At 41.1% G+C, this 19,918-nt stretch overlaps 1 protein-coding gene across 2 annotated transcripts in view; it reads left to right on the top strand.

Annotated features, from left to right (window-relative positions):
• The window catches only part of LOC122786474 (ephrin type-A receptor 7-like), a 158,470-nt gene that overhangs the window by 107,252 nt on the left and 31,300 nt on the right, over positions 1 to 19,918 (top strand). For both annotated transcript variants that reach the window (XM_044052812.1, XM_044052813.1), the window contains exons 6-7: positions 14,546 to 14,670; positions 17,812 to 18,109. In XM_044052812.1, the coding sequence (XP_043908747.1) occupies positions 14,546 to 14,670; positions 17,812 to 18,109 (423 nt within the window). The remainder of the gene's footprint in view (positions 1 to 14,545; positions 14,671 to 17,811; positions 18,110 to 19,918) is intronic.

Below are 19,918 nucleotides of genomic sequence, written 5' to 3'. Positions count from 1 at the left end.
CCCTCCATTAAAACCAAATAGAAATTGAATTCTTTAAAAGTTTCTCCTGGAACTGAGTGGATTTCTCCCAGATGGATGGAGCTTTATCAGGACTCTCCAGGCCACCAAGAGGAAGGAGGGAGGTTAGCATGGTGTGGAAGATGGTAGCATGGATGGATAAAAGGGGAAGGAGGAGTGGGGGATAGAAACATGGCTGGAATTGCGTGAGGAGGTGGGGGCATGGGGAGGGTAAATGGGGATCAGTTTTGCCCAGGGCTCGCGGGGCCCCCTTATCCAGCTGTGGATTATGGATGCATATATGTGTATGTGTGTGTGAGTGTGTGTGAGTGCACTATACCATATGTGTGTTGCAGCACTTTCATGTTGCGTCTTTCTTTTACCGTGTGTGCGTGTTACACGCTCTCTGCACCGCCTCATGCTTGATTTGTGCACGTTCGGGGAAATAATGCGATAATGACATGTTGTCTCGACAGTGTTTCACGTGGACTTCACAAAAAAAGAGCCACTTTCTGGGTCACCATTAACTTTGTTGTTTTAGTGATGCTACGATGACCTTATATCAGTGTTTCTGAGGTTTCTATGTTTACCTGCTTTAACACAACTGATTCAAACAAATGCAGAGCTTGCTGCTGACGAGCTGAGGTGTGTTGGAGCAGGGGAACTACTAACTTGTTTGGACCACATCCAGAATATATGGTCAATATGTATGCAGTATTAAAAAATTTAACATTTTTAAGAAACATTTAAGAATATTTAAGCTATTTAAGAATAGCTTCTACAGGCTACTATGAAACATGTCTATTAAGCTTGAACTAAAACACACACATGTGCTACTGTATGTGTTTTACTCATTGCTAAGACTCTAAGACAGGGGTGTCAAACTCCAATGACCCGGGGGCCAATGAGCATCTAGTCTGGTCAAGGGGGGGCCGGTCTAGAGAAAAAAAGTGGAAAAAAATAACTATTTAGGAGTGGGTGTGAAATATACGACATTCATTATGATATTAGACAGAACTGCAAAGTAAAAGTGCTTGTTTTGTTATAAAATGGTGTACCCTTCACAATAAAAACACATTTATGATGCACGGAGAAATAAATAGAAATGTAATTTAATGTTGAGTGTAATACATTTCATAAAGCAATGATTACAACCAAATGTCATTACTATTATAACAATAATATTGCTAGCAAATACATATAGTCTTATATTCTGTCTATATTCCATCACCTCAGTGGCAGATGTGCCTCAGTACAGTGGTGGGTGCGCTGCATGTAATCGATTGGAGGGCCACATGTGGCCCCTGGGCCGCCAGTTTGACACCCCTGCTCTAAGAGGACCAATTTTCCATAAAAGCATTCCATTCAAAAATCTACTTGTATTTTTACATCTATTTATTTCCTTTATTTTTCTTGTATCTCAATGAGATTGAACAATTCCATATAAATGGTCATTAACAACAAAGCCAGTGGTGGTTTAAGAGTTCTGCACTGTAAAGTGTACATACTGTGTGTGTGTGTGTGTGTGTGTTGTTGAAACCCACTTGGGTTGAATGTCTCGGCTCCCTCCAAAGCCCTCTAGCTGTGGCAGGGAAGAAGAGAGCGGTGCAGGAATAGAGCCGGTGAAGGTGCAGGTCAGGGAGGAGGGAGGGATTGGCATTTCAATATCCTGAGAGGATTACAGGCTGGGCTTTAGATGCCTGGTCCCTGTGGAGTAACATGGACCTGAGAGATGAGGGAATAAAAGGAGGAGAGAGGAATGAATGCAGAAGTGGACGGATGGGGTTGGGGGTTAGAGGGGTGAAGAGCAAAAGCAAAAAGTACATTGCTCAAGACTGATGTCCATAGAGAGGAAACTTTGTGTGAACTTCATGGAGTTAGCTGCTCCTGTAAACACATCACGTATGCATGTGCAGTAAAATGTGTGTTTACAGGAGAATAAGTTGATAAATAAATGTGCAGAAATAACAAAGGAACTAATGCATGGAAATAATAAAAGTGAGAAGCCACAGGATATGTTCAGTAAAAGAATACTGGAGAATAAATCTGTGGAGCTGCAGGAGGAAATGTGGAGTAGGGTGAGAGGAAATCGCTCAGATATTAAAGCAGACAGGCTGTTACTCGGCTCCTCCCACTGACATTCTTCCATGCGTAAGACCTACACTGCTCTTGATGTCTGTTGAAGAAGTACCGTACTATATTGTTAAGGTACATGAAATTCATCCTGTGCTTTTACCCATCATCTACTAGGAACCTATAGAACCAGGACTCTGCCTAGAACTACAACTATTACATTTCAAACACAACATGCAAACTCCACACTGAGGTTATATCTGCTCACTATCCGACTGCTCGTCTTCTTGCTCCCTGCACAGACTCGTCTATTGGTATTATTTCTTTTGTCGAGGAAGCTTAACATCATCTTCAGTTTGATGTCTTGTAAGTGTTTGTATAAGATTAGATAATCCTTTGTTAGTCCCTCACAGTGGAGACACTGACAGTGTCACAGCAGCAAAGACAGTAAAGGAAATAAAGAATAAACATCTTTGAATGTACAATATAGAAGATATCGACTATTAAGATTATACAAATAGAGTAGTCTACACAGTATGTACATACCAGATACACAATTTAAGCTTAAACCAGGATTGTACAGTTTTATATTGCACATGGATGAAGACGAGGTTTCAGAGAAATCTCTGATTTTTGAATTTATGAGAACTCTGATTGGCTTCAGAGATTCGGGGTGAGTGTATGAATTGTTATACAGCCGAGTCTGAATTAATTCAGGATCACACCTTAGCTGCACCTCGACAGAAAAAGACATGTTGGGCTATGTTTATCCATGAAACTATTACTTTCCTATTCCCTGTTTCACCTTTCTTTTTCCCTTCCTTCCTCCTCTTCGTCACCTTCTCTTGCCTCATCCCCACCTCCAGCCTTCTGCGTGGAGGCCCTTTTTTTTGCCTCCTTAATTAGAAGTGATGGGAAGGTGAGGCTTCAGCAGGCACCAAATGAATAGAGTCATCAAGCTACTTTTCAGGACTATAGCCCAGCCACTTAAGACGCTTTGTCACCCTGTGATGGAAATTTTAATTGCCTTCCTCTCGGCTTATAATTGGAGTCTATGAGGAGGCACTTTTAGGTCTTTAGTGTTTGTGCTCCGTATATGGATTTCCAGACGGCATCTTGTTGTTTGGGGAATTGTGTTTGTTGACTTAAGAACAAAAGCAAAGCACGGAGGTGGCTGATGGTGCACACAGTGTTATCCCCATAATCAGAGTGTTATACGGGGCTGGAGGGCTGCCTTTGATGCACATCTTTTGCCAGACTCCCCTCAGGAGGGGATGAAAACAGGTGAAAACACAAAACCCCCGTTGTTGCAAAACATGACCAGAAAGAGAAGCTCAAACTTCAAAATGGGTCTTATCTCTCATTTCCTCCGTCTGAGTCCTTGTGAAGTCTTTATCTCGACTCTGCTTCGGAGAGATTTTGCTGTGTTTGTGTGTGGAGGCCGTCTTTGTTTTTATTACGCGGTCTGTTGCAGGAGGAGGCCGGAGTCCTGCTGTGAAGGAGAAAGAGTTGTGTAGCGATGCTGCTGTATTTCTGAATGACGGTGAACAGTGTGTGGGCGACAAACACACACACACACACAGACACACAAACACCTTTTTTCCCATACACTGCCCCCATTTACATAATGTCTATACAAAAATCAGTGCATACATTATATCCTCTGTGAGACTCTGTATATTATTATCTGTATATTACTTTCTTTCTTTCATCTATAGGGAAAAACCTTCCACAGTGTGTCCCTGTCTTGCTCTTTCTCTCAGTATGTTCAGACCTGGTGTTAACGTCCGTCCTCAGTGATCAGCATCAAGTACAAGTGCAATGAAAACTGGTAAAAATGGAGAGTGAAAGGTACCGATGTTAAGTTATTAGAAAGTACAGTGGAAAAGAAACAACACAACAAATTACACAAAGTGAAAAAACAAAAAAGAATCCAAGCACTACTCACACTGCTGTAACATGAAATGAGATTTTAATCATTAGATAAAAAGATATCTTGTGATTAAACCAAAGTAGGAGCACTCATTAGACTAGAGAAGGGGTCTCAAACTCAAATGAGCAGGGGGCCTGGTCAGGAGTGAAAACGAATTCCAAGTATATGAGCTTAAAACATACAACATTTCATGTAATTTCCAAATGCAAAGTTTGTTTATAAATATGCCAGGTCTGAACAGAATCAACATCCTTATCTCAATAAGTTTGACTGCACGTGGATTGTTTCGCGTGTTCGAAGTTTTCAGGTGTCTCCTCTTTCATGAAGGGGCAGGTCGAGCTTTCTTCACCGTCTTATCCAACCTCCTGCAGCAGACTCGGGTCAGCCAGTCTCGTGCCTGCGTTGACAGACCATGTCTCTGCCTTGAGGCTGAAGTACACTGAGCCCACTAAGTGTTATGAGACTGTCTGTGTATTGCACCGACGTCAGGATGGTAACATTGTTTCTATGTTACCGTTCCATTACAAGCTCATCGTGAGGGTTTTTGAATAATTAAAATGCTCTTTGTGCCGCGTGCTTGTTCTCGCGCTCCTTTGGTCTTTCTCCCGCCCGCTGACACGTTTAATCAGGCAATTTTCAGAACTCTGCTCTCTGTTACACACACACACACACACACACGCTAGTGGCGTAGTTTAGATGGAAATGTGCCTTATCCAGGTGTCTTTCCCTGCACAGTCCCTCCTCCCCCTCACTGATAAAAATATCCAAATGTGTGTGTGTGTGTCGCCCATACTGGAATCAATCCGTCTAAACACTTTGCCCCCACCCCCTGCCTGCATTTATTCTCAAACTGATCTGAATGATAATGAGCACAGATAAAACCTGTCTCTGGCTGCATCTGCTCACCTCGCCTCTGAAGCCGGATAAAAATCGTTTTCCCCTTTTTCCTCTCACCCACTGTTGCTCCCCCATCTCCTAATTGTGTGTATATGTATGTCTATTTGCGTGGTTGGATGCTGACAGGTTTGCCAGATAGCGCTCCACCGCCGGGGCAGGCTGATAGCCACCGAGCGCTCCGCGGCAAGAAGATGAGATCAGGGCGAGTTATCTGCTCGTATAGGCGACATCAGAATGCAATCACATGTGAACACGTAAACTCACCCGAGGAATAGTCAAACAGAGATGTTATTTCAAATAGAAAAGTTTGAAACGTTACAGTACTCGCTCCAAGCTGATTTTTAAGATGTACAAGGATGACTATTTATATCACAGCTTATTCATTTTACATCCTGCTCTGAGTTGGTGTCAGTGGAGAAATATAATAAAACTCTTGACTTCTTTAACTTTACACTTTTACGGTGTATTGTAGCTTCATTTTTGCACATTATGTTGTATTATGGTATTAAATTGAATTACCTTTTTTCCCTCTATCAAACAGCTGCTGAACACCTGTGGTGTTTGCTTGTGACGCTCGCTGTGTTACTTTACTGTAAAAAAGTCAGTAGTATTAGATTTTGTTGAGATACTGAAGTGAGGAGAGTAAATACACTAAAGTGGATGTTGCTCATTTATTCTTATGGGATTTTTTGGATTGATTTTGGATGGTTTTTGCACCGATTAAAAAGCAACTTATGTCAAGTTTGACAGACTTGGTCTATGGTGTGTGGTGCAGGTGCATGAAGGCTTGTCCAACTGCACTGTTGACAGTTACACGGCACATAATCATGACACTAAGTGAGGTGCAGGTGTCTAATAGTGTCTAAATTAGGTGTCTTTTGGGTGTAACATAAATTAAACCAATCAAAGTTTTGCTTGTTGTTGCCTTTAAAACCCAAGTGCACCTGTTTCTGGTGCGTTGCTATTTAACGGACTAACGTGGGAAATAGAAGAGTGAACGAGCGGGGGGTGATAGATGGAGGTGTAGCTGTGCCGTCATAAGGTAACAATGGCATCAAGTAAACATTTAAAACTGAAATGAATTGGAGTTAACGTGGTTGTAAGAATTCATGAGTAAAAATGCGAGTTGATACTTAGCAAATAGTCCTGTCTTTGGGATTTGTGTCTGTATACTGCTTTTTATGCCACAGTGCAAGTAGAGATTGATAAACATCACCTTTCTCTCTCCCATATTTATGACCATGAAGGGTCTAATTAGAAGTGCCCACCCGTAAAAATCCTGCGCCCCCTCCTTTGCTGATTGTCGGGCGCCGGGGGGCCGTGCTGCCTGAAGATTGCAACGCAATGTACCCAATCAATGGGGATTGGGTACATTGACCTGTTGGAATTTAAACCAGCAATCCTCTGGTTACAAGTCTAGTTCCTTTTCCACTAGACCACGGGCCGCCCAAGATGGAGCCTGAATAGTCTTAATACATGTATATATTATAGAGCCTTTTTCTTTAGAAGAGCAAGATAAACTTTTTTTAGTATTTTAGTAAAATGTTAATAAAGTTGTTTAAATAGGAGTGAATACATTAGGAATTAATCGTGTAAAAGAAATTAAAATTGTGTGTCTTTAAAAGAGATTTAATGATTTACGTTATTGTAAGTTTATTGTGCACTTGAAGTAAACAGATATAGAATTAAAGTCTTTAAAGAAACCAGGAATCCGTCCCATCAGTGCTTTCTAGGGATGCACCGATATGACTATTTCCACCGATACCGATATCCGATATTAATATTGCTGCTATGGCCGATAACCGATATCTACCGATATCGATATGTTTTAAAAAAAAGTTTCTGAGATGATAAAAGTTTGTACAGAATGTCTTCCTTTATTTTCAAAACATGTTTTACCTCCAAATAACAAGGTCTTGTTTGAAACGTCACATAAGACACAAGTAACCAACTACAAGTAAAGGTTTTTAGAAACCTTTACCACTTGTAGCAAGTGTGTAACTAAATTAAAGTACAGTTTAACTCCCTCAACTCACTAAACTCCTGTGAGAAAGTTTGGATCATAAATTACAAACATGAACATAAATAAAAATAATACCCTGCCAAAGTTACTGTAACCGAGATAAGGGCGTCTATACTGGGTACGTAAATAAAGTCAACAACCCTTCCTTCCGGCAACAACAACCGTGCCACTTCCCTTAACAATAAAACTACACAACAAATATGAGAAACAATACCTGACAAGCTCTACTAAGAGCTGCCATAATAAAAAAACATGTTAAAATACTTGCTTAATCAAACTTGCCAGTATTCATGGCAACCAGATATTTATTCAATTGCAAAACATCGCAAAAGTAGCGCTGACTTAGCAGGTTGCTGCGGGGTTCAATATGCGCTATCAACCGTCGGAACCCTCGGCTGGTCGTCCAGAGCAATCATTTCCATTACCTTGATCGTTATTGCCCTGGCCACTGTCTTCCTTTGGTCGAGTCCCAGCTGCGCTGCTTTCTTTTTGTCTGCCACCTAATGTTACTAGCGTTAGCTTCCTGCCGTTGTTTGTGTACTTCAGGGTGGCGGTTTTTCAAATGACATAATCAAATTTGTGGTATTGAATGACTTGACGCGGAACCCTCGTCGCATTACCTCGACTTTGCAAGTGTTGCATAATTCTTTTTGCGTATCTTCAATTGACACCCTGAAAAATCGCCCACACCGCTGACATTATCTCTCCTCAACACACACACACACACATCTTGTGCTGCGCTTGCGCCACTGACGCTGTCATATGCCCAAACAAATGCCGCATGGCCTCCCCTTCCCGACACACATACACAAACAGCAATTAGACGGGTATAAACATCGGTTGTTAAAATAGGCGCAGTTTTACTCATTGAACCGATGCCGATATGTTAAAAAATGACGAACATCGGCCGATAACAATATTAATGCCGATATATCGTGCATCCCTAGTGCTTTCAATGTGATCATTAGAAACAATTATGCATAAATAGGCAACCAGTGCAAAGATAAGCTAAAAATTCAACTTTTATGATAATATCTGTGGGAATGTGCACGCCCACTGCACAGCCCAGAAATGCTTATGGCAGTAGTTGTATAAAACGCCCCGGGGACAACGAAACCATGAAAACACTAAATGTTCCCACTCCTCTGCTGTCAGTCACATAAATCACTCCACCACCAGTTTAACCCCAGGTATAGAACCCAGGGGTGTTGTGCCCAGAGGGAACGGCACACTCGCTTCCTCGTAACCCTTTGAAAACGAGCCTGCCTGACAGATACAGCTCTCTCAATGATCCCCGTCGTTTCATTCTGAAGACGTCTTTAATATGCACAGGCACACAGGAGCCTGCATATTTTTACACGTGGCGGCGGCGGTTAGGGGTAGAACAAGAGACCCCCTCGTGACAAGATGGATGTCATCTCAGCGGAGGCACAGACTGGCCTGTGGGGAACAGAAGAGATTCCCTGAGAGAGCAGAGATGGAGTGGTGTCAAGTTAAGTGAGAGATGAGGGGATAAAGAGTTTTAGAGAGTTTCTGGAGAGAGGACACATGGAAGTGAGAGGAGGGAGTGAGACGGAGGGGAAAGAAATGACTGTGGGATGTTCAGTGCTGTCGCCCCAAGGGAGAGCGGCTCCTCTGCTTTGATAACGAAAGCGAGATGCCAGTTGCACCTCAGCTGCGTCTGTACATTTGGATGCAGGAGCCTTAAGCAGCAGCTGCCATTTTGGTGCCAAGATCTATTCATAGATGTACCTACCACGGAGACATGAGCATAAGGCTGCCCCATGACGCCCTGCATCTTGAGGAAAGGCAGGTTTGAGTGGAGAACTGGGGCTGGAGTATAACTCACGTGAAACACAGAGGCTTGTTCATAAAGGAACGCGAGGATCAGCCGTACAGCGATGGAAAAGTGTGGCTAACAAATTGAACATTTCAGTCGTGTGATGCAAAGGAAGAAGTCTGCACTTGGGCTGGAGGCGTGTCCACGATGTGACTCAGATTCCGGTTCATCTATTGTTGCTAACCGGTTAAGAAATGTTAAAAAAAAAAGACTTTTTAAACAAAAACTTAAACCCTCAACCAAAATAAGGATCTTTAAGTATAAGAATACAATATATATAACATCTGTATGCTGTCTGTTTGCTATTTTTGCCAAATTTGATCTATTGTCCGACCTGATGCCTCCCTTTCACAGCGTCCCTTTGAAGTTTGCAGACCATTATCTGTGTCAGTGATTGGTGTGTGTCCTGCAATAGCTTTCATAGTGGATCTTATCAGACGCTGTGGTTTCTTTGTGATGAGTTCCCATCAGAGTGTCCGCCGCATGAATCCTGCCATGATGAGGCTTTGAAAACATCTGCCACGCGCTTCGCGAGGCCATCACCTCTTTCTATAAGACTGGCAAAATGATTGTGCAGGCGTGTGTGTGTGTGTGCGTGTGCGTGTGTGTGCAAAAGCCATTTCAGGTTGATGTTGGCACTGATTTCTTCCTCTCATAAATAGAGCCGGACCCAACTCACTACCCATGAACAGCTGCGTACACGTTTCATCATGGGTCCAGGGAATAATTGAATCGTCCTCTAGCTGTGTCCATATTCTCATGTCATTGATGTACAGGTTTTTAAATGAGCAGACTAATTCTCTGAATAAAAACTCTTATGTGACGTAACTGGAGCTGAAGTTTGTGTTTAACTTACTCCCCACACCAAAGTCACTTTTTCATCACAGGCACAGAGGAGTGGTTTATTCAAAAGTTCAAATGTCTTCTCTTGTGACTTTGTAGTTTGAAATCCTCTGTTAGGATTTACCTACGTACTGTATGTGATCAAACATGGACTTGAGCAGGCTGAGGTGAGCCTTAAATCTGTTTTTCCTGTTGTCTCGATCTATTATGTCTTGTTCTCTCCAGTTTGAGCCAAATCTGAACACTGATTGGCTTTCACAACATTTTTGCTTGCCTGATACGTTTGAATGCGAAATGTGTGTCTACTCAAATCTGTGCATATAAAAAAAGTCTTTGCGCAAAAGAATCAGCACATACTAACATTACAGTTCTACCCTCCTCCTCCTCCTCCTCCTCCGCTGTTCTAATTATAAAAAGTGTCCCATTACATAGAGTACACGTCAGTTAGGGTCATATCCACTTGAGCGTATAAAAGTGTTCTGAATCCACTGATACACTTGAATAAACGTGTATTATTAGCTCAGAAATGGCCTGTTTGTCTGTCACTGAAGTTAGAGACCGCCCTCTTTTTGCCGCTGCACAGGTGGATGCACTACTTTAGAGCCGTGGGATGTTTGTGTCCGTGTGTTACGCTACGTGTCGGCTTCAGCTGTGATGTGATCCGGAGTTTTGGAGGCAGGCACCAGTACATTATGCATAATTCAGCAGACACAAGGAAGGAAAGAATAGCAAACAATAGCCTGCAGTTGTATTTGGGGTGAGCAGATTGACACTGTGTTCTTAGTCTCATGTGTTAGACTGAGCGTCTCTTTGTGTTTGGGTGGCAGAGGCTTCCAGAGAGAACACGTCTGCTCAAACTTCCTTTCCATCTGAACTGTAACCTTAGCTCCACTCCTCCTTTTCTTAATGTCTTTTATGTTTTAACAGCCTCAACAGTCTCACCTGAATAGTTTTTTTCTTGCTTTTAACGTGCAGTGCAAGTCATTATTTTTCTGTCTACTGAGCTACACAACAGTGTCATTTCAGCCAGTGCAGATTCCATGAATCATTAATAATAACATTTCTGCTTGTTTATTTACTTCTTGCCCTTCTTTTTTTACTCCCTCCCACTGTGTGTGCATCGGTACATGAAGTTAGCTTATTTGCTGGATATTCATTAGAACAGTGATTCACAAAGAGTGGATCTGGACCCACAGAGGGGTCGCTGGAGATGTCGTTTGGGTCCCCAAAGTAATTTGCCAAACTTTTTAACTTAGATTTATATGTTATATGTATAAAAAACATGCAATTTACCATTTATTTATGATATCACATGTAATTGAGTTACATAATGCAAAAATGCACTCTTGTCATGATTTACATTGCGATTAAGGTCACGATATTGTGTTAACTTTAAAAAGTGACTCCCTTAATAGAGCGTTTGGCAAACACTGCATTAGCATTGTGTTGATTGCTTTGAAATGCCTGTATGGACAGTTAATGGACAGTTAATGGACAGTTAATGGACAGTTAATGGACATTCTGATTTTGTTTTCACACTATTGTTGAAACAATGGCAGCTACATGCAAAGGATTAATATTATAAATGGATATTTCTATGCCTCTTTAATTAAACACAATAATGTTAAATGCCCTGTTTATACTTTACATTACGGTTGCACCTCACATAATACTTTCATAATCAATGAATCAATGAATCGGTCTATTATCTGTTTGGTCCATAACATTCTCAAATGTCTTGTTTTATCCACAAACAAAAACCATTCAGTTGTGTTTTCTTGTCACGTGGAGCAAAGAACACAGACAATAAAAAAAAGAAACTTGTTTCATTAGGTGAAATGTTATAAAGGAAATAATGTTGTTATGAGATTCAACAAAGCAAATCAACGCACACCCTGTTCCACTGAACTGTTTTTAATAAAGTGAAAGTAGCTGCTCTATTATTCTGATCCACTTTCATGATGTCTCTGTTATATGAAGCAAAGAAACCAGACTATTTACATTTAAGACGATGAAAAGTCTTAGTTTTAACTACATTCCGTCTTATTGTTGACTCCAATCTCATCCATCTAGTACTCGCCTGACCCTCACCTGATCCGTAACCCATTTTTGTCCTCATAGGTCTCAGTAATGTGACTTTGTAAACAGAGGTCCCCACAACACGAGGAATTACCTGGAACACACACACACACACACACACACACACATCTATTTCCTCTATAATACAACAAGTCACAGAAGTCCCCATGAATAATGGATACCTGTGGTTTCGGAGACATCAAATAACAGTCAGATGGGGCTGGACAGGGAGACAGATAGAGAGACACAGTGTGTTGAGTGTGTCTTTGATCTGCTGCCCAAAATGACTGTATTACTCTGCTGCACAGATGCTGTGTGTGCGTGTGCGTGTGTGTGTGTGTGTGTGTGTTGCGGGCAGAACATATTCATCCGTGTCCCTGTTTTCATCGAGGAAGGAGATGAATTGACGGTTAAAGGTCAGAGGACAGATGAGCACAGAAAAGAAGAGTCTAGTCAGCTGATGAGGTGACTGAAGGGAAAGAAAAAAAAAAAACCCATAATATCCTGGAATAGATTCCAGACAGAAAGACAAGGAATAAGAAAAAAAACCAAACTATATATATATACTTATTTCTGTGAAAAAGAGTCATAATTATTAGCAGCGATAATTATTATCAAGTACAAAAAAGTGACGACAAAAACACTCCTTCCACCTACATGTCACTAACGCTAATGGCCTTAATGTCAACTCATTAAAGCACAACTTAACAGCACCTCTTTATTTTTCATAGCGTTTGTGAGTGACAGTCCATTTTTGTGACTTCGTTAAACATGGAATAATTAGCACTTAAGCAGGAGTGGGAGGTGCTCCCTGCTTATCATATGTACTGCGTGTCAGTTGTTGACAAAGAAACAGAGACTTTCTCTCTCTCCCTCTCTCTGTCTGTCTCTCTCTATGTCTCTCTCTGTCTCTCTCTGTCTCTCCCTTTCTGTCTCTGCACTAATGGAATTGTTTGCTGCCTGCGAGTGAGTGCCATTACACTGAATCTAATTTGGAAACAACTGTAGTGATAATTCATCTTGAGTTTTGCGGCGGGATCAATAAGAGGTGGACTCTCTTGTCGGGATACGTTTGACCATCAGACTGTGTGTTCAGAGGAAGAATGTCTCCATCTGTCCATGTGGGCTTGTCAGTCAGTCAGTCAGTCCATATCTATTTCAATCAACTGTCCGTCCCTGTTGTCTGACCAGGGCTTTGCTCAATGCCAAAACTGTATTTCACAGTATTTCTTACAATGATATTTTTTCATGCATGAGCATGAGTGAGTGGTCAAGCAAGAGAGAGAGAGAGAGCAGTGCAGGTGAGTGTGTGTGTGTGTGTTCCAGGTATTACCCAGGTTGTAGGGACCAAAATCTGACATGTGAAGACATGTTGAATGGTTAGGTTGAGGTTAGAGTTGGGTTAAGGTTAGGTTTAGGCTAGTAGTAGTTATGGTTAAGATTAAAGTAAGTCTCCAGGAAATGAATGTAAGTCAATATAATGTCCTGAAGTCATGGAAACCAGACTCTATGTGTGTGTGTGTGTGTGTGTGTGTGTGTGTGTGTGTGTGTGTGTGTGTGTGTGTGTGAGAAAGTAACTGCATACATTCTTGTTACTTTCCTGCTCAAGGTTTCATCCTCCAGCAACACCTGTAGCCTGAAAACATGTTCAGTAAATTCTTGTTTGGTCCAACTTTGTAACCACAGAAAACTTCCAAGCAACAGACACGACTCCTCTTTTTTGGTACCAAGCCATCTGTGTTTTCAGTTTCAGAACCTTCACGGTCCAACCTCTTGACACCTGTTATTACTACTACATTTACTGAACGTCTTCAACTAAGCCAGAGGTCTCAAACTCTGGCCCTCGGCCTCTTGATGTCATGTTATCATGAAAACATGACCCACGACCTCTTCTTCCTTGTAAACACAACACGTGTGCCTGAGGCACAGCAGCCAGACATGTGATAGAATGTAGATAGAATACTAAATATGTTTTGTTAGTAATGTTTTTATTGTAATAATAATAATAATAATAAGAGGGACATTGGGTTGTAATTATCAATGTTTTAAGTGTATTTTAATTTACATTTGCTTCTTTAGTGTTTTAATTACAGTTATCCACATGGTTCCACGTGAGAATAACATCATTCAATACCAAAACCAACAATTTTACTTTGAAATTCTGTGAAATATCACAATGGAATATTCATTTCTAAATGTTGCTCGTATAGAACAGTTTTTTGTTCTCTAGTCTGCTCCGTCTTGACCAAACTCGACACTCATCGGTCCCCAGGTCATTTGTGATTGACACCCCTGAGCTAAGCCCTTACCATGCATTTGGGGGACGCAGCAGTGAAAAGGGTTCCACTTGGAACAGTGTTTTTTTTTTTATCATGTTCAGTTTTTCATTTACCGTCATAAAAAAAATAAAAAAAAAAAAAAACACACCCAGTAATAACTGAGACAAAGAAACCCAGAGTTTATCCAACAATAAGTCATTTGAATGTGAGACACATCTCGGCTTCAATAATTCATCCATTACCTCAACTCTACCAGAGCTGCTCTTGTCCTCTCTTCTTTGTCTCTCTCATCTCCTTGTATCCATGTCTTTTCTTTTGTTTGCTCTCTTCACATCAGCTCTAAGATCTGCTGTATTTACGTTTATGTCATTACCTGTTTTCAGCCAAAATCCCCCCTCTATTAAAATTCCCCATATTCCTCCTTTCACCTTTGCCTGCACAGTTAAATTCTGTGTAAGAACTGGAAATATGGGAGATTTCTGACTGCGTCTGATGTCCTTGAAAAAAACGCCCGGAGCTATTGTATGTATATTGGATGAGACTGGAATCCCCAAACTCATCTCTCTTCTTTTCCTCTGTAGCGCCGTCTCTGATCAGTGAGCTGCGAGCGGAGAAGATCGAGCAGAAGAGCATAACGCTGGTGTGGAGGGAGCCCTCCTACCCAAACAGCAGCCGCACCGAATACGAGGTCAAATACTATGAGAAGGTAAATCCACTGTTACATCGTCATCTTTAAAGCAACACTATGCAACCTTTGCTTGACTTGTTGACACTGTACAATTTGCTAGATCCCAAATCAATTCTGCACGCTGGACTTTTTTACGACTCTATATTCTCCTGCAAGTTTAAGACCTTTATATTCATTTGTATGCAACGTGCTTATATTACATTAAATTTACATCGACAAAACCAACTATACAGACATTAAACTGCAGTCTGGGATTTGATAATTGCATTGTTTAATATTGTGATTTCAATTGGAAGTCAATTAATTATTTAGCCACAGTAGAAAATACACCCGTCAGACGTTTTAAGGATTTTTAAATATTTTTAACTGATCTACAGCTTGGATTTAGCCGCTGAGTATCAGTGGCTAAATCCAGTCTGTTGACGTCACATTAGTATCGGCTCAGCTGGCTTGGAACCTCACCGGAGCAGGTACCAGGTATTAGATACTATCCCTTCAAACCGAGTTGTATAATGGAAACGTGCCATAAATCAGCAAAACTTGTTTATAGTCTGTTGAACATACCATAAAAAAAGTCATCTCTCTACTTTGGCACAGACAAAAGAAAGCCTATAGCTAATGTAAAATAATATAGCAATATAATATGATTATAATAATAACAACAATATTATGGAGCAGTTATTTGCCCCGCCCACTTTACACTAATAAACGTAAATTTACACCAGGTCTGATGCGCTTGCAAAAATTGGTGAGTTTTGGGGCATGTCAATAACGCGATTTATTTGGTAGGCGGAATAAAAAGAAGAATAACTCTTACGATTACAATAGGGTTCTTGCAACCAAGTTGCTCGAACCCTAATAATAATAATAATGATAACAAAAAGACATACATGTTGAATCTCATAAATCAAAAACATCTCCTTCCGTAATGGTCATCGCAGATTACTGTTGACGTTTCACATTCTTGATAATCTGTCTCGTTTTGTAGGGTCGCGATGGGTTTTATTCTCTGGCCTAATAAATGATTTTGAAGCTGTTATTTTAAGGGCAAAAATAGTTGCATTTTGTTGCCTTAATTTATGTTGTATATTTCTTTTAAAGTAAATTGTGTGAGAGCATAAATCATAAAGGACGGCCAGCTGGAACCTTTACCCTGTTCACGACACATAAAGCTTCATCTTCATACTGAACTAGAACTAGAGATGCACCTGCACCATGCCTCACGTTAAAGAAAGTTTATGTGGGTCATGCTCCAAATTTAAAAAAGTGTTTTTCCCTCACCGTCATCTCACGACTCATTCATGGATATCACTTCTATTGTCACTCATTAACCTCAAAGAAAACTGCTTTCAATTTTGAGGTAAATTATCATTTCCATTCGTTGATTTAACTCTGAAATGTCAGTATTGGCATAAAAAATTCAGTTTCAATTCAATTTGATGCTGAAAAAAAGGGCAAAAAGCATCCGCACGTCTGCTGTTTTTAAACATTTTATCATATTCCATTGGTTGTGACTTTAGAGCAAATTAGCCGCAGTGTTTTCATATGATTAAATCATTTCCGTGAAGCGCTGCCTGCTGAGGTGTCTTTTGAAGTTCAGCCTCAGTGCCACATCACTGCCTCGTTTCCCTTTTGCTTTTTACGGACAGCCAGTCTCGTTTCATCAGCCTCATCGAGATCACGGAGCGTAGCACTTAGTCAGATTGCACGTAAACCACAGATGTCATGCTCACTCCTCCACGTCTACATACGTCTTCTTTTGTAGTATCACAATCCTCAGCCACGTTCACACCTCATTCTCTTCTCTGTTACACCATATTTAATACTGCTCTACTCTCACTCCTTTAGACAAATAAAAGAAAGCCGTAGAAGGCAGTTTTCAGTTGAGGAAAGATAACTGTAGGTGCATTTTTGAAAGCCGGAGATGCCGCTGTGATAACAAAGGGAGAGGAAAAGGTTAGAGAGATTATTAGGGATAGCTCAGAGTGAAGACACAGTGATAGAATTAAGTGAATGACGTTGCTTTGTGAGCCGCGCTGGAGGAGAACAGCAGGAGGGAGGTAGATGAATGGAGATGGTGTGAGGGCCAGACAGTGAATAACCGAGAACAAGATGAAAAGGCAATACAGCTACAGCGATTCTCTCGTGGTCTATAAAAGTATAAAATATGGCTCTGCTTAGTCTGTGTGTGGGCTTTTTTCTTTTTTTACCAAGACGCTGTACTGAACACGCTGAGGTTTTAAAAATCCTTCGATAACACTTGAGCATATGGGACATTTAAACGTGTTTGATAAGGCTCATTATGATAATAGTGACTCACAGCAGTAATGAGTAATGATTACTACACAGTTTATTCATAAACCTGACATTAGAACATGGCGTCTCTGAGTGTCTCGCCTCTGTCCTCTGTCCTCTGTTCAGCATATTGGAGTCAGTCATGGTGTTGTTCATACAGCATCTGCCATTATCTTTGGCTTTCTACTTGCTTTAAGCTCTCTTCACCTTGTTGTCGAATTAGTACAGGGCTCGTCCAGACTCCTCCCCCTTTTAGTACTACTCTCCGCCCCACACTCTGCTCTCAGCCCACTTCTTGGCATTTTAAAAAATGCGACATTGGGCAGAGTTATGGCACTTTTCCATTATACAGTTCTCGCAGTACTTAGCTGGACTCAACTATACTATACTATACTTCGATTAGGAGTAGTACCTGGTTCCTGCTGCATTTTTGCTCTAGTGAGGTTCCATGCGAGCTGAGCCGACACTAAGTGCAGTGTCACTGCATCACCTCTGCACTACATCTCTATTCAATAGACTGTTATTACTGTCTGAGTTTTTGTCCTTTTTTTTTTTTCCAAACCAGAGTGACAGTAATTTATTGAAAGCAAGGGTAATAAGTCCTCAATTTGTCGGAGTCTTTGAATTTTTGGCTCTTTAAAAGGGAGCATGACTCTATGAAATCCTTCCTCACAACAAATCAAGCCTTTGATTTGGTTACAGACTTTGTCTCTCACCTCCTCGAGCACGACAAACTGCGCCTTAGGAACGAACAAGGCACCTCACAAATGGATTCCACCCACTTGTCTGTTTCTGTCTTCCTGTTGTTGCTGTTTTCTCTCGCTCTCTTGTCTCATGTCGCTCTCTGTTTGTCTGTCTGTGCAGGAACAAAAGGATCAGAGTTATTCTACGGTGAAGACGGCCGCCACTCGCATCAGTGTCAACAACCTCAAACCTGGCACCACATATGTCTTCCTCATCCGCCCGCTGTCCACGCCGGCCTCCTCCTCATCCCTGTCCTCATCACTCTCCTCATCCTCTTCTTTGTCTTCCTCTTCCTCTTCTTCCTCCTCCTCCTCTTCTAACCCTTCCTCACCCTCCTCATCCTCATCGTCCTCCTCTCCGCCGCCTATCGACTACGGGGCGTACAGTGCTCCCCTGGAGTTGCAGACACTTGGCGAGCGTAAGTAGCCGTTTGGGGTTTTTTACGCCTCCTCCTCCTCCTCCTCCTCCCCCGTTCACCCCCTCACTCCCCATCGTGTCGGCACCGCCGGGCGGATCGGCATTGTGCCGGCACCTGGCCAGCTCACACAGCGAGGTGTGCCGCAAGTGTGTGAAAGACAGAGGATAGAGACGGAAGCCGATTTGACTGTATCTGAGATTATGTGTGAAGATTGGAGATTTTAGCAGTAAGCTGTGAAATGCCTCTTCTTTTGTGCAACTTGATGTGGCTCAGGGTTTCATATCTCTGTGTCTGTGTGTGTTTTACACGCTGTACTTCTTAGTTTTGAACCGTATACTTATTTAACCATTTATCTGGCTCATATATTCTCAGTGTAGTGGAGTTACTTGACATTATTTATAGAGTTTAAACCAACGGAGAGCTGCCCCGCACGACCTGAACAACCTTTCTCCTCCATTGTTGGCAAAAGGCCACTGACAACAGAGAAGGGTTTGGGTTGCACATATATTTGCCTCACTTTGGAGTGAGAGGTCATTGCTGCACAGTAACCTTTCTGGACTTATACATATGCAGTTTTCTGCATTTGCCTCAGGCTCGTTCAAGTGTCAAGTAGATTATGACCTAGTGCTGATTATGAACAATATTAACGCTACATCATCATGAACTGCTTCACCTCATCATGGCATCACTGTATCTGCCAAATGAAGTGTTTATCACATAGGTTAAGTACATGTTAAGTTAAGTCAATAGCACCCATTAGTAATGTGATAATAATCCTTTTTGCTTTAGAATATATGTACTTAAGACTTTAAGACTTTAATGTGAGGCCCACTGTAGTTTTCTGACTCGCTATGGAACACGAGGGATGAGCGGAGGAATCCTCTGATTGCTAAAATGTGCAGTCTCACCACTAGATGTCACTAATTCTTACACACTGGTCCTTTAATGTTTTGTTTGTTTCACGTGATTCTTATATTCTACTGTTCACATTAGTCCAGATAACAGCTGACCACTGCATGCTCTCATAATTTGAGCTTTATTTACCTTGGAAAACAGCAGGTGACAGAACATTTCTAATGTGTGCTTTTTTAACAAAAGCTCAAAATATAACAAGTTCAGTGCAATTGCTTACAAAAAATTGCCTAACCTGGCATCCAAGTAGGAAGATAATGGAATGCCTTTGAAAGCTCACCAGCAGCGACTGAATTGGCCCCAAAAACATGATTGTTTTGTCAGTGACTGTGGTTCTGGTTTATTGCTATCATCACTTTTACAGCAACAACAAAAACAACAAAGTGCACTGTAAATTCCAGAAATACAAGGTGTTTCAGTCACTTCATTCTAGACATACTTCAGTCTAATAACTGTGGATCAAGTGAGGATTTTAATAATGGAGAGATTGTGGATTAACCAAACACCGACATTAATTCAGACTTTAAGGTGATTGACTTATTTGCTCCTGTTTCTGTCCACACTTGTATTATAATTGAATATGCTGTACATGCAATGTATGAGGGAGTGATGAATATTGTAGGTATAGTGTATTTATGGTTACAGTATATGCATGTGTATATGTATATATATATACATATAAGTATATATGTATATATATATATATATATGTATATACGTACGTATGTACTGTAGAGGCAGTTTTTCTTAAATATTTGTTATTTTAAAACTGCATACATGTTTACTGTATATTCTGGAAGTCCTCCACTAAAGCGATTTGAGAAATGCTCATTATAGCATTGCTAAAACAACACATCTAGTGGTGGTGGCCTAAGACTTTACTACAGTACTATGTAT

The sequence above is a fragment of the Solea senegalensis genome, linkage group LG20 (assembly GCF_019176455.1).
Source record: "Solea senegalensis isolate Sse05_10M linkage group LG20, IFAPA_SoseM_1, whole genome shotgun sequence".
Classification (NCBI taxonomy): Eukaryota; Metazoa; Chordata; class Actinopteri; order Pleuronectiformes; family Soleidae; genus Solea; species Solea senegalensis.
Note: the sequence above shows the minus strand (reverse complement) of the source record. Positions and strands in the feature narration are given on the sequence as shown.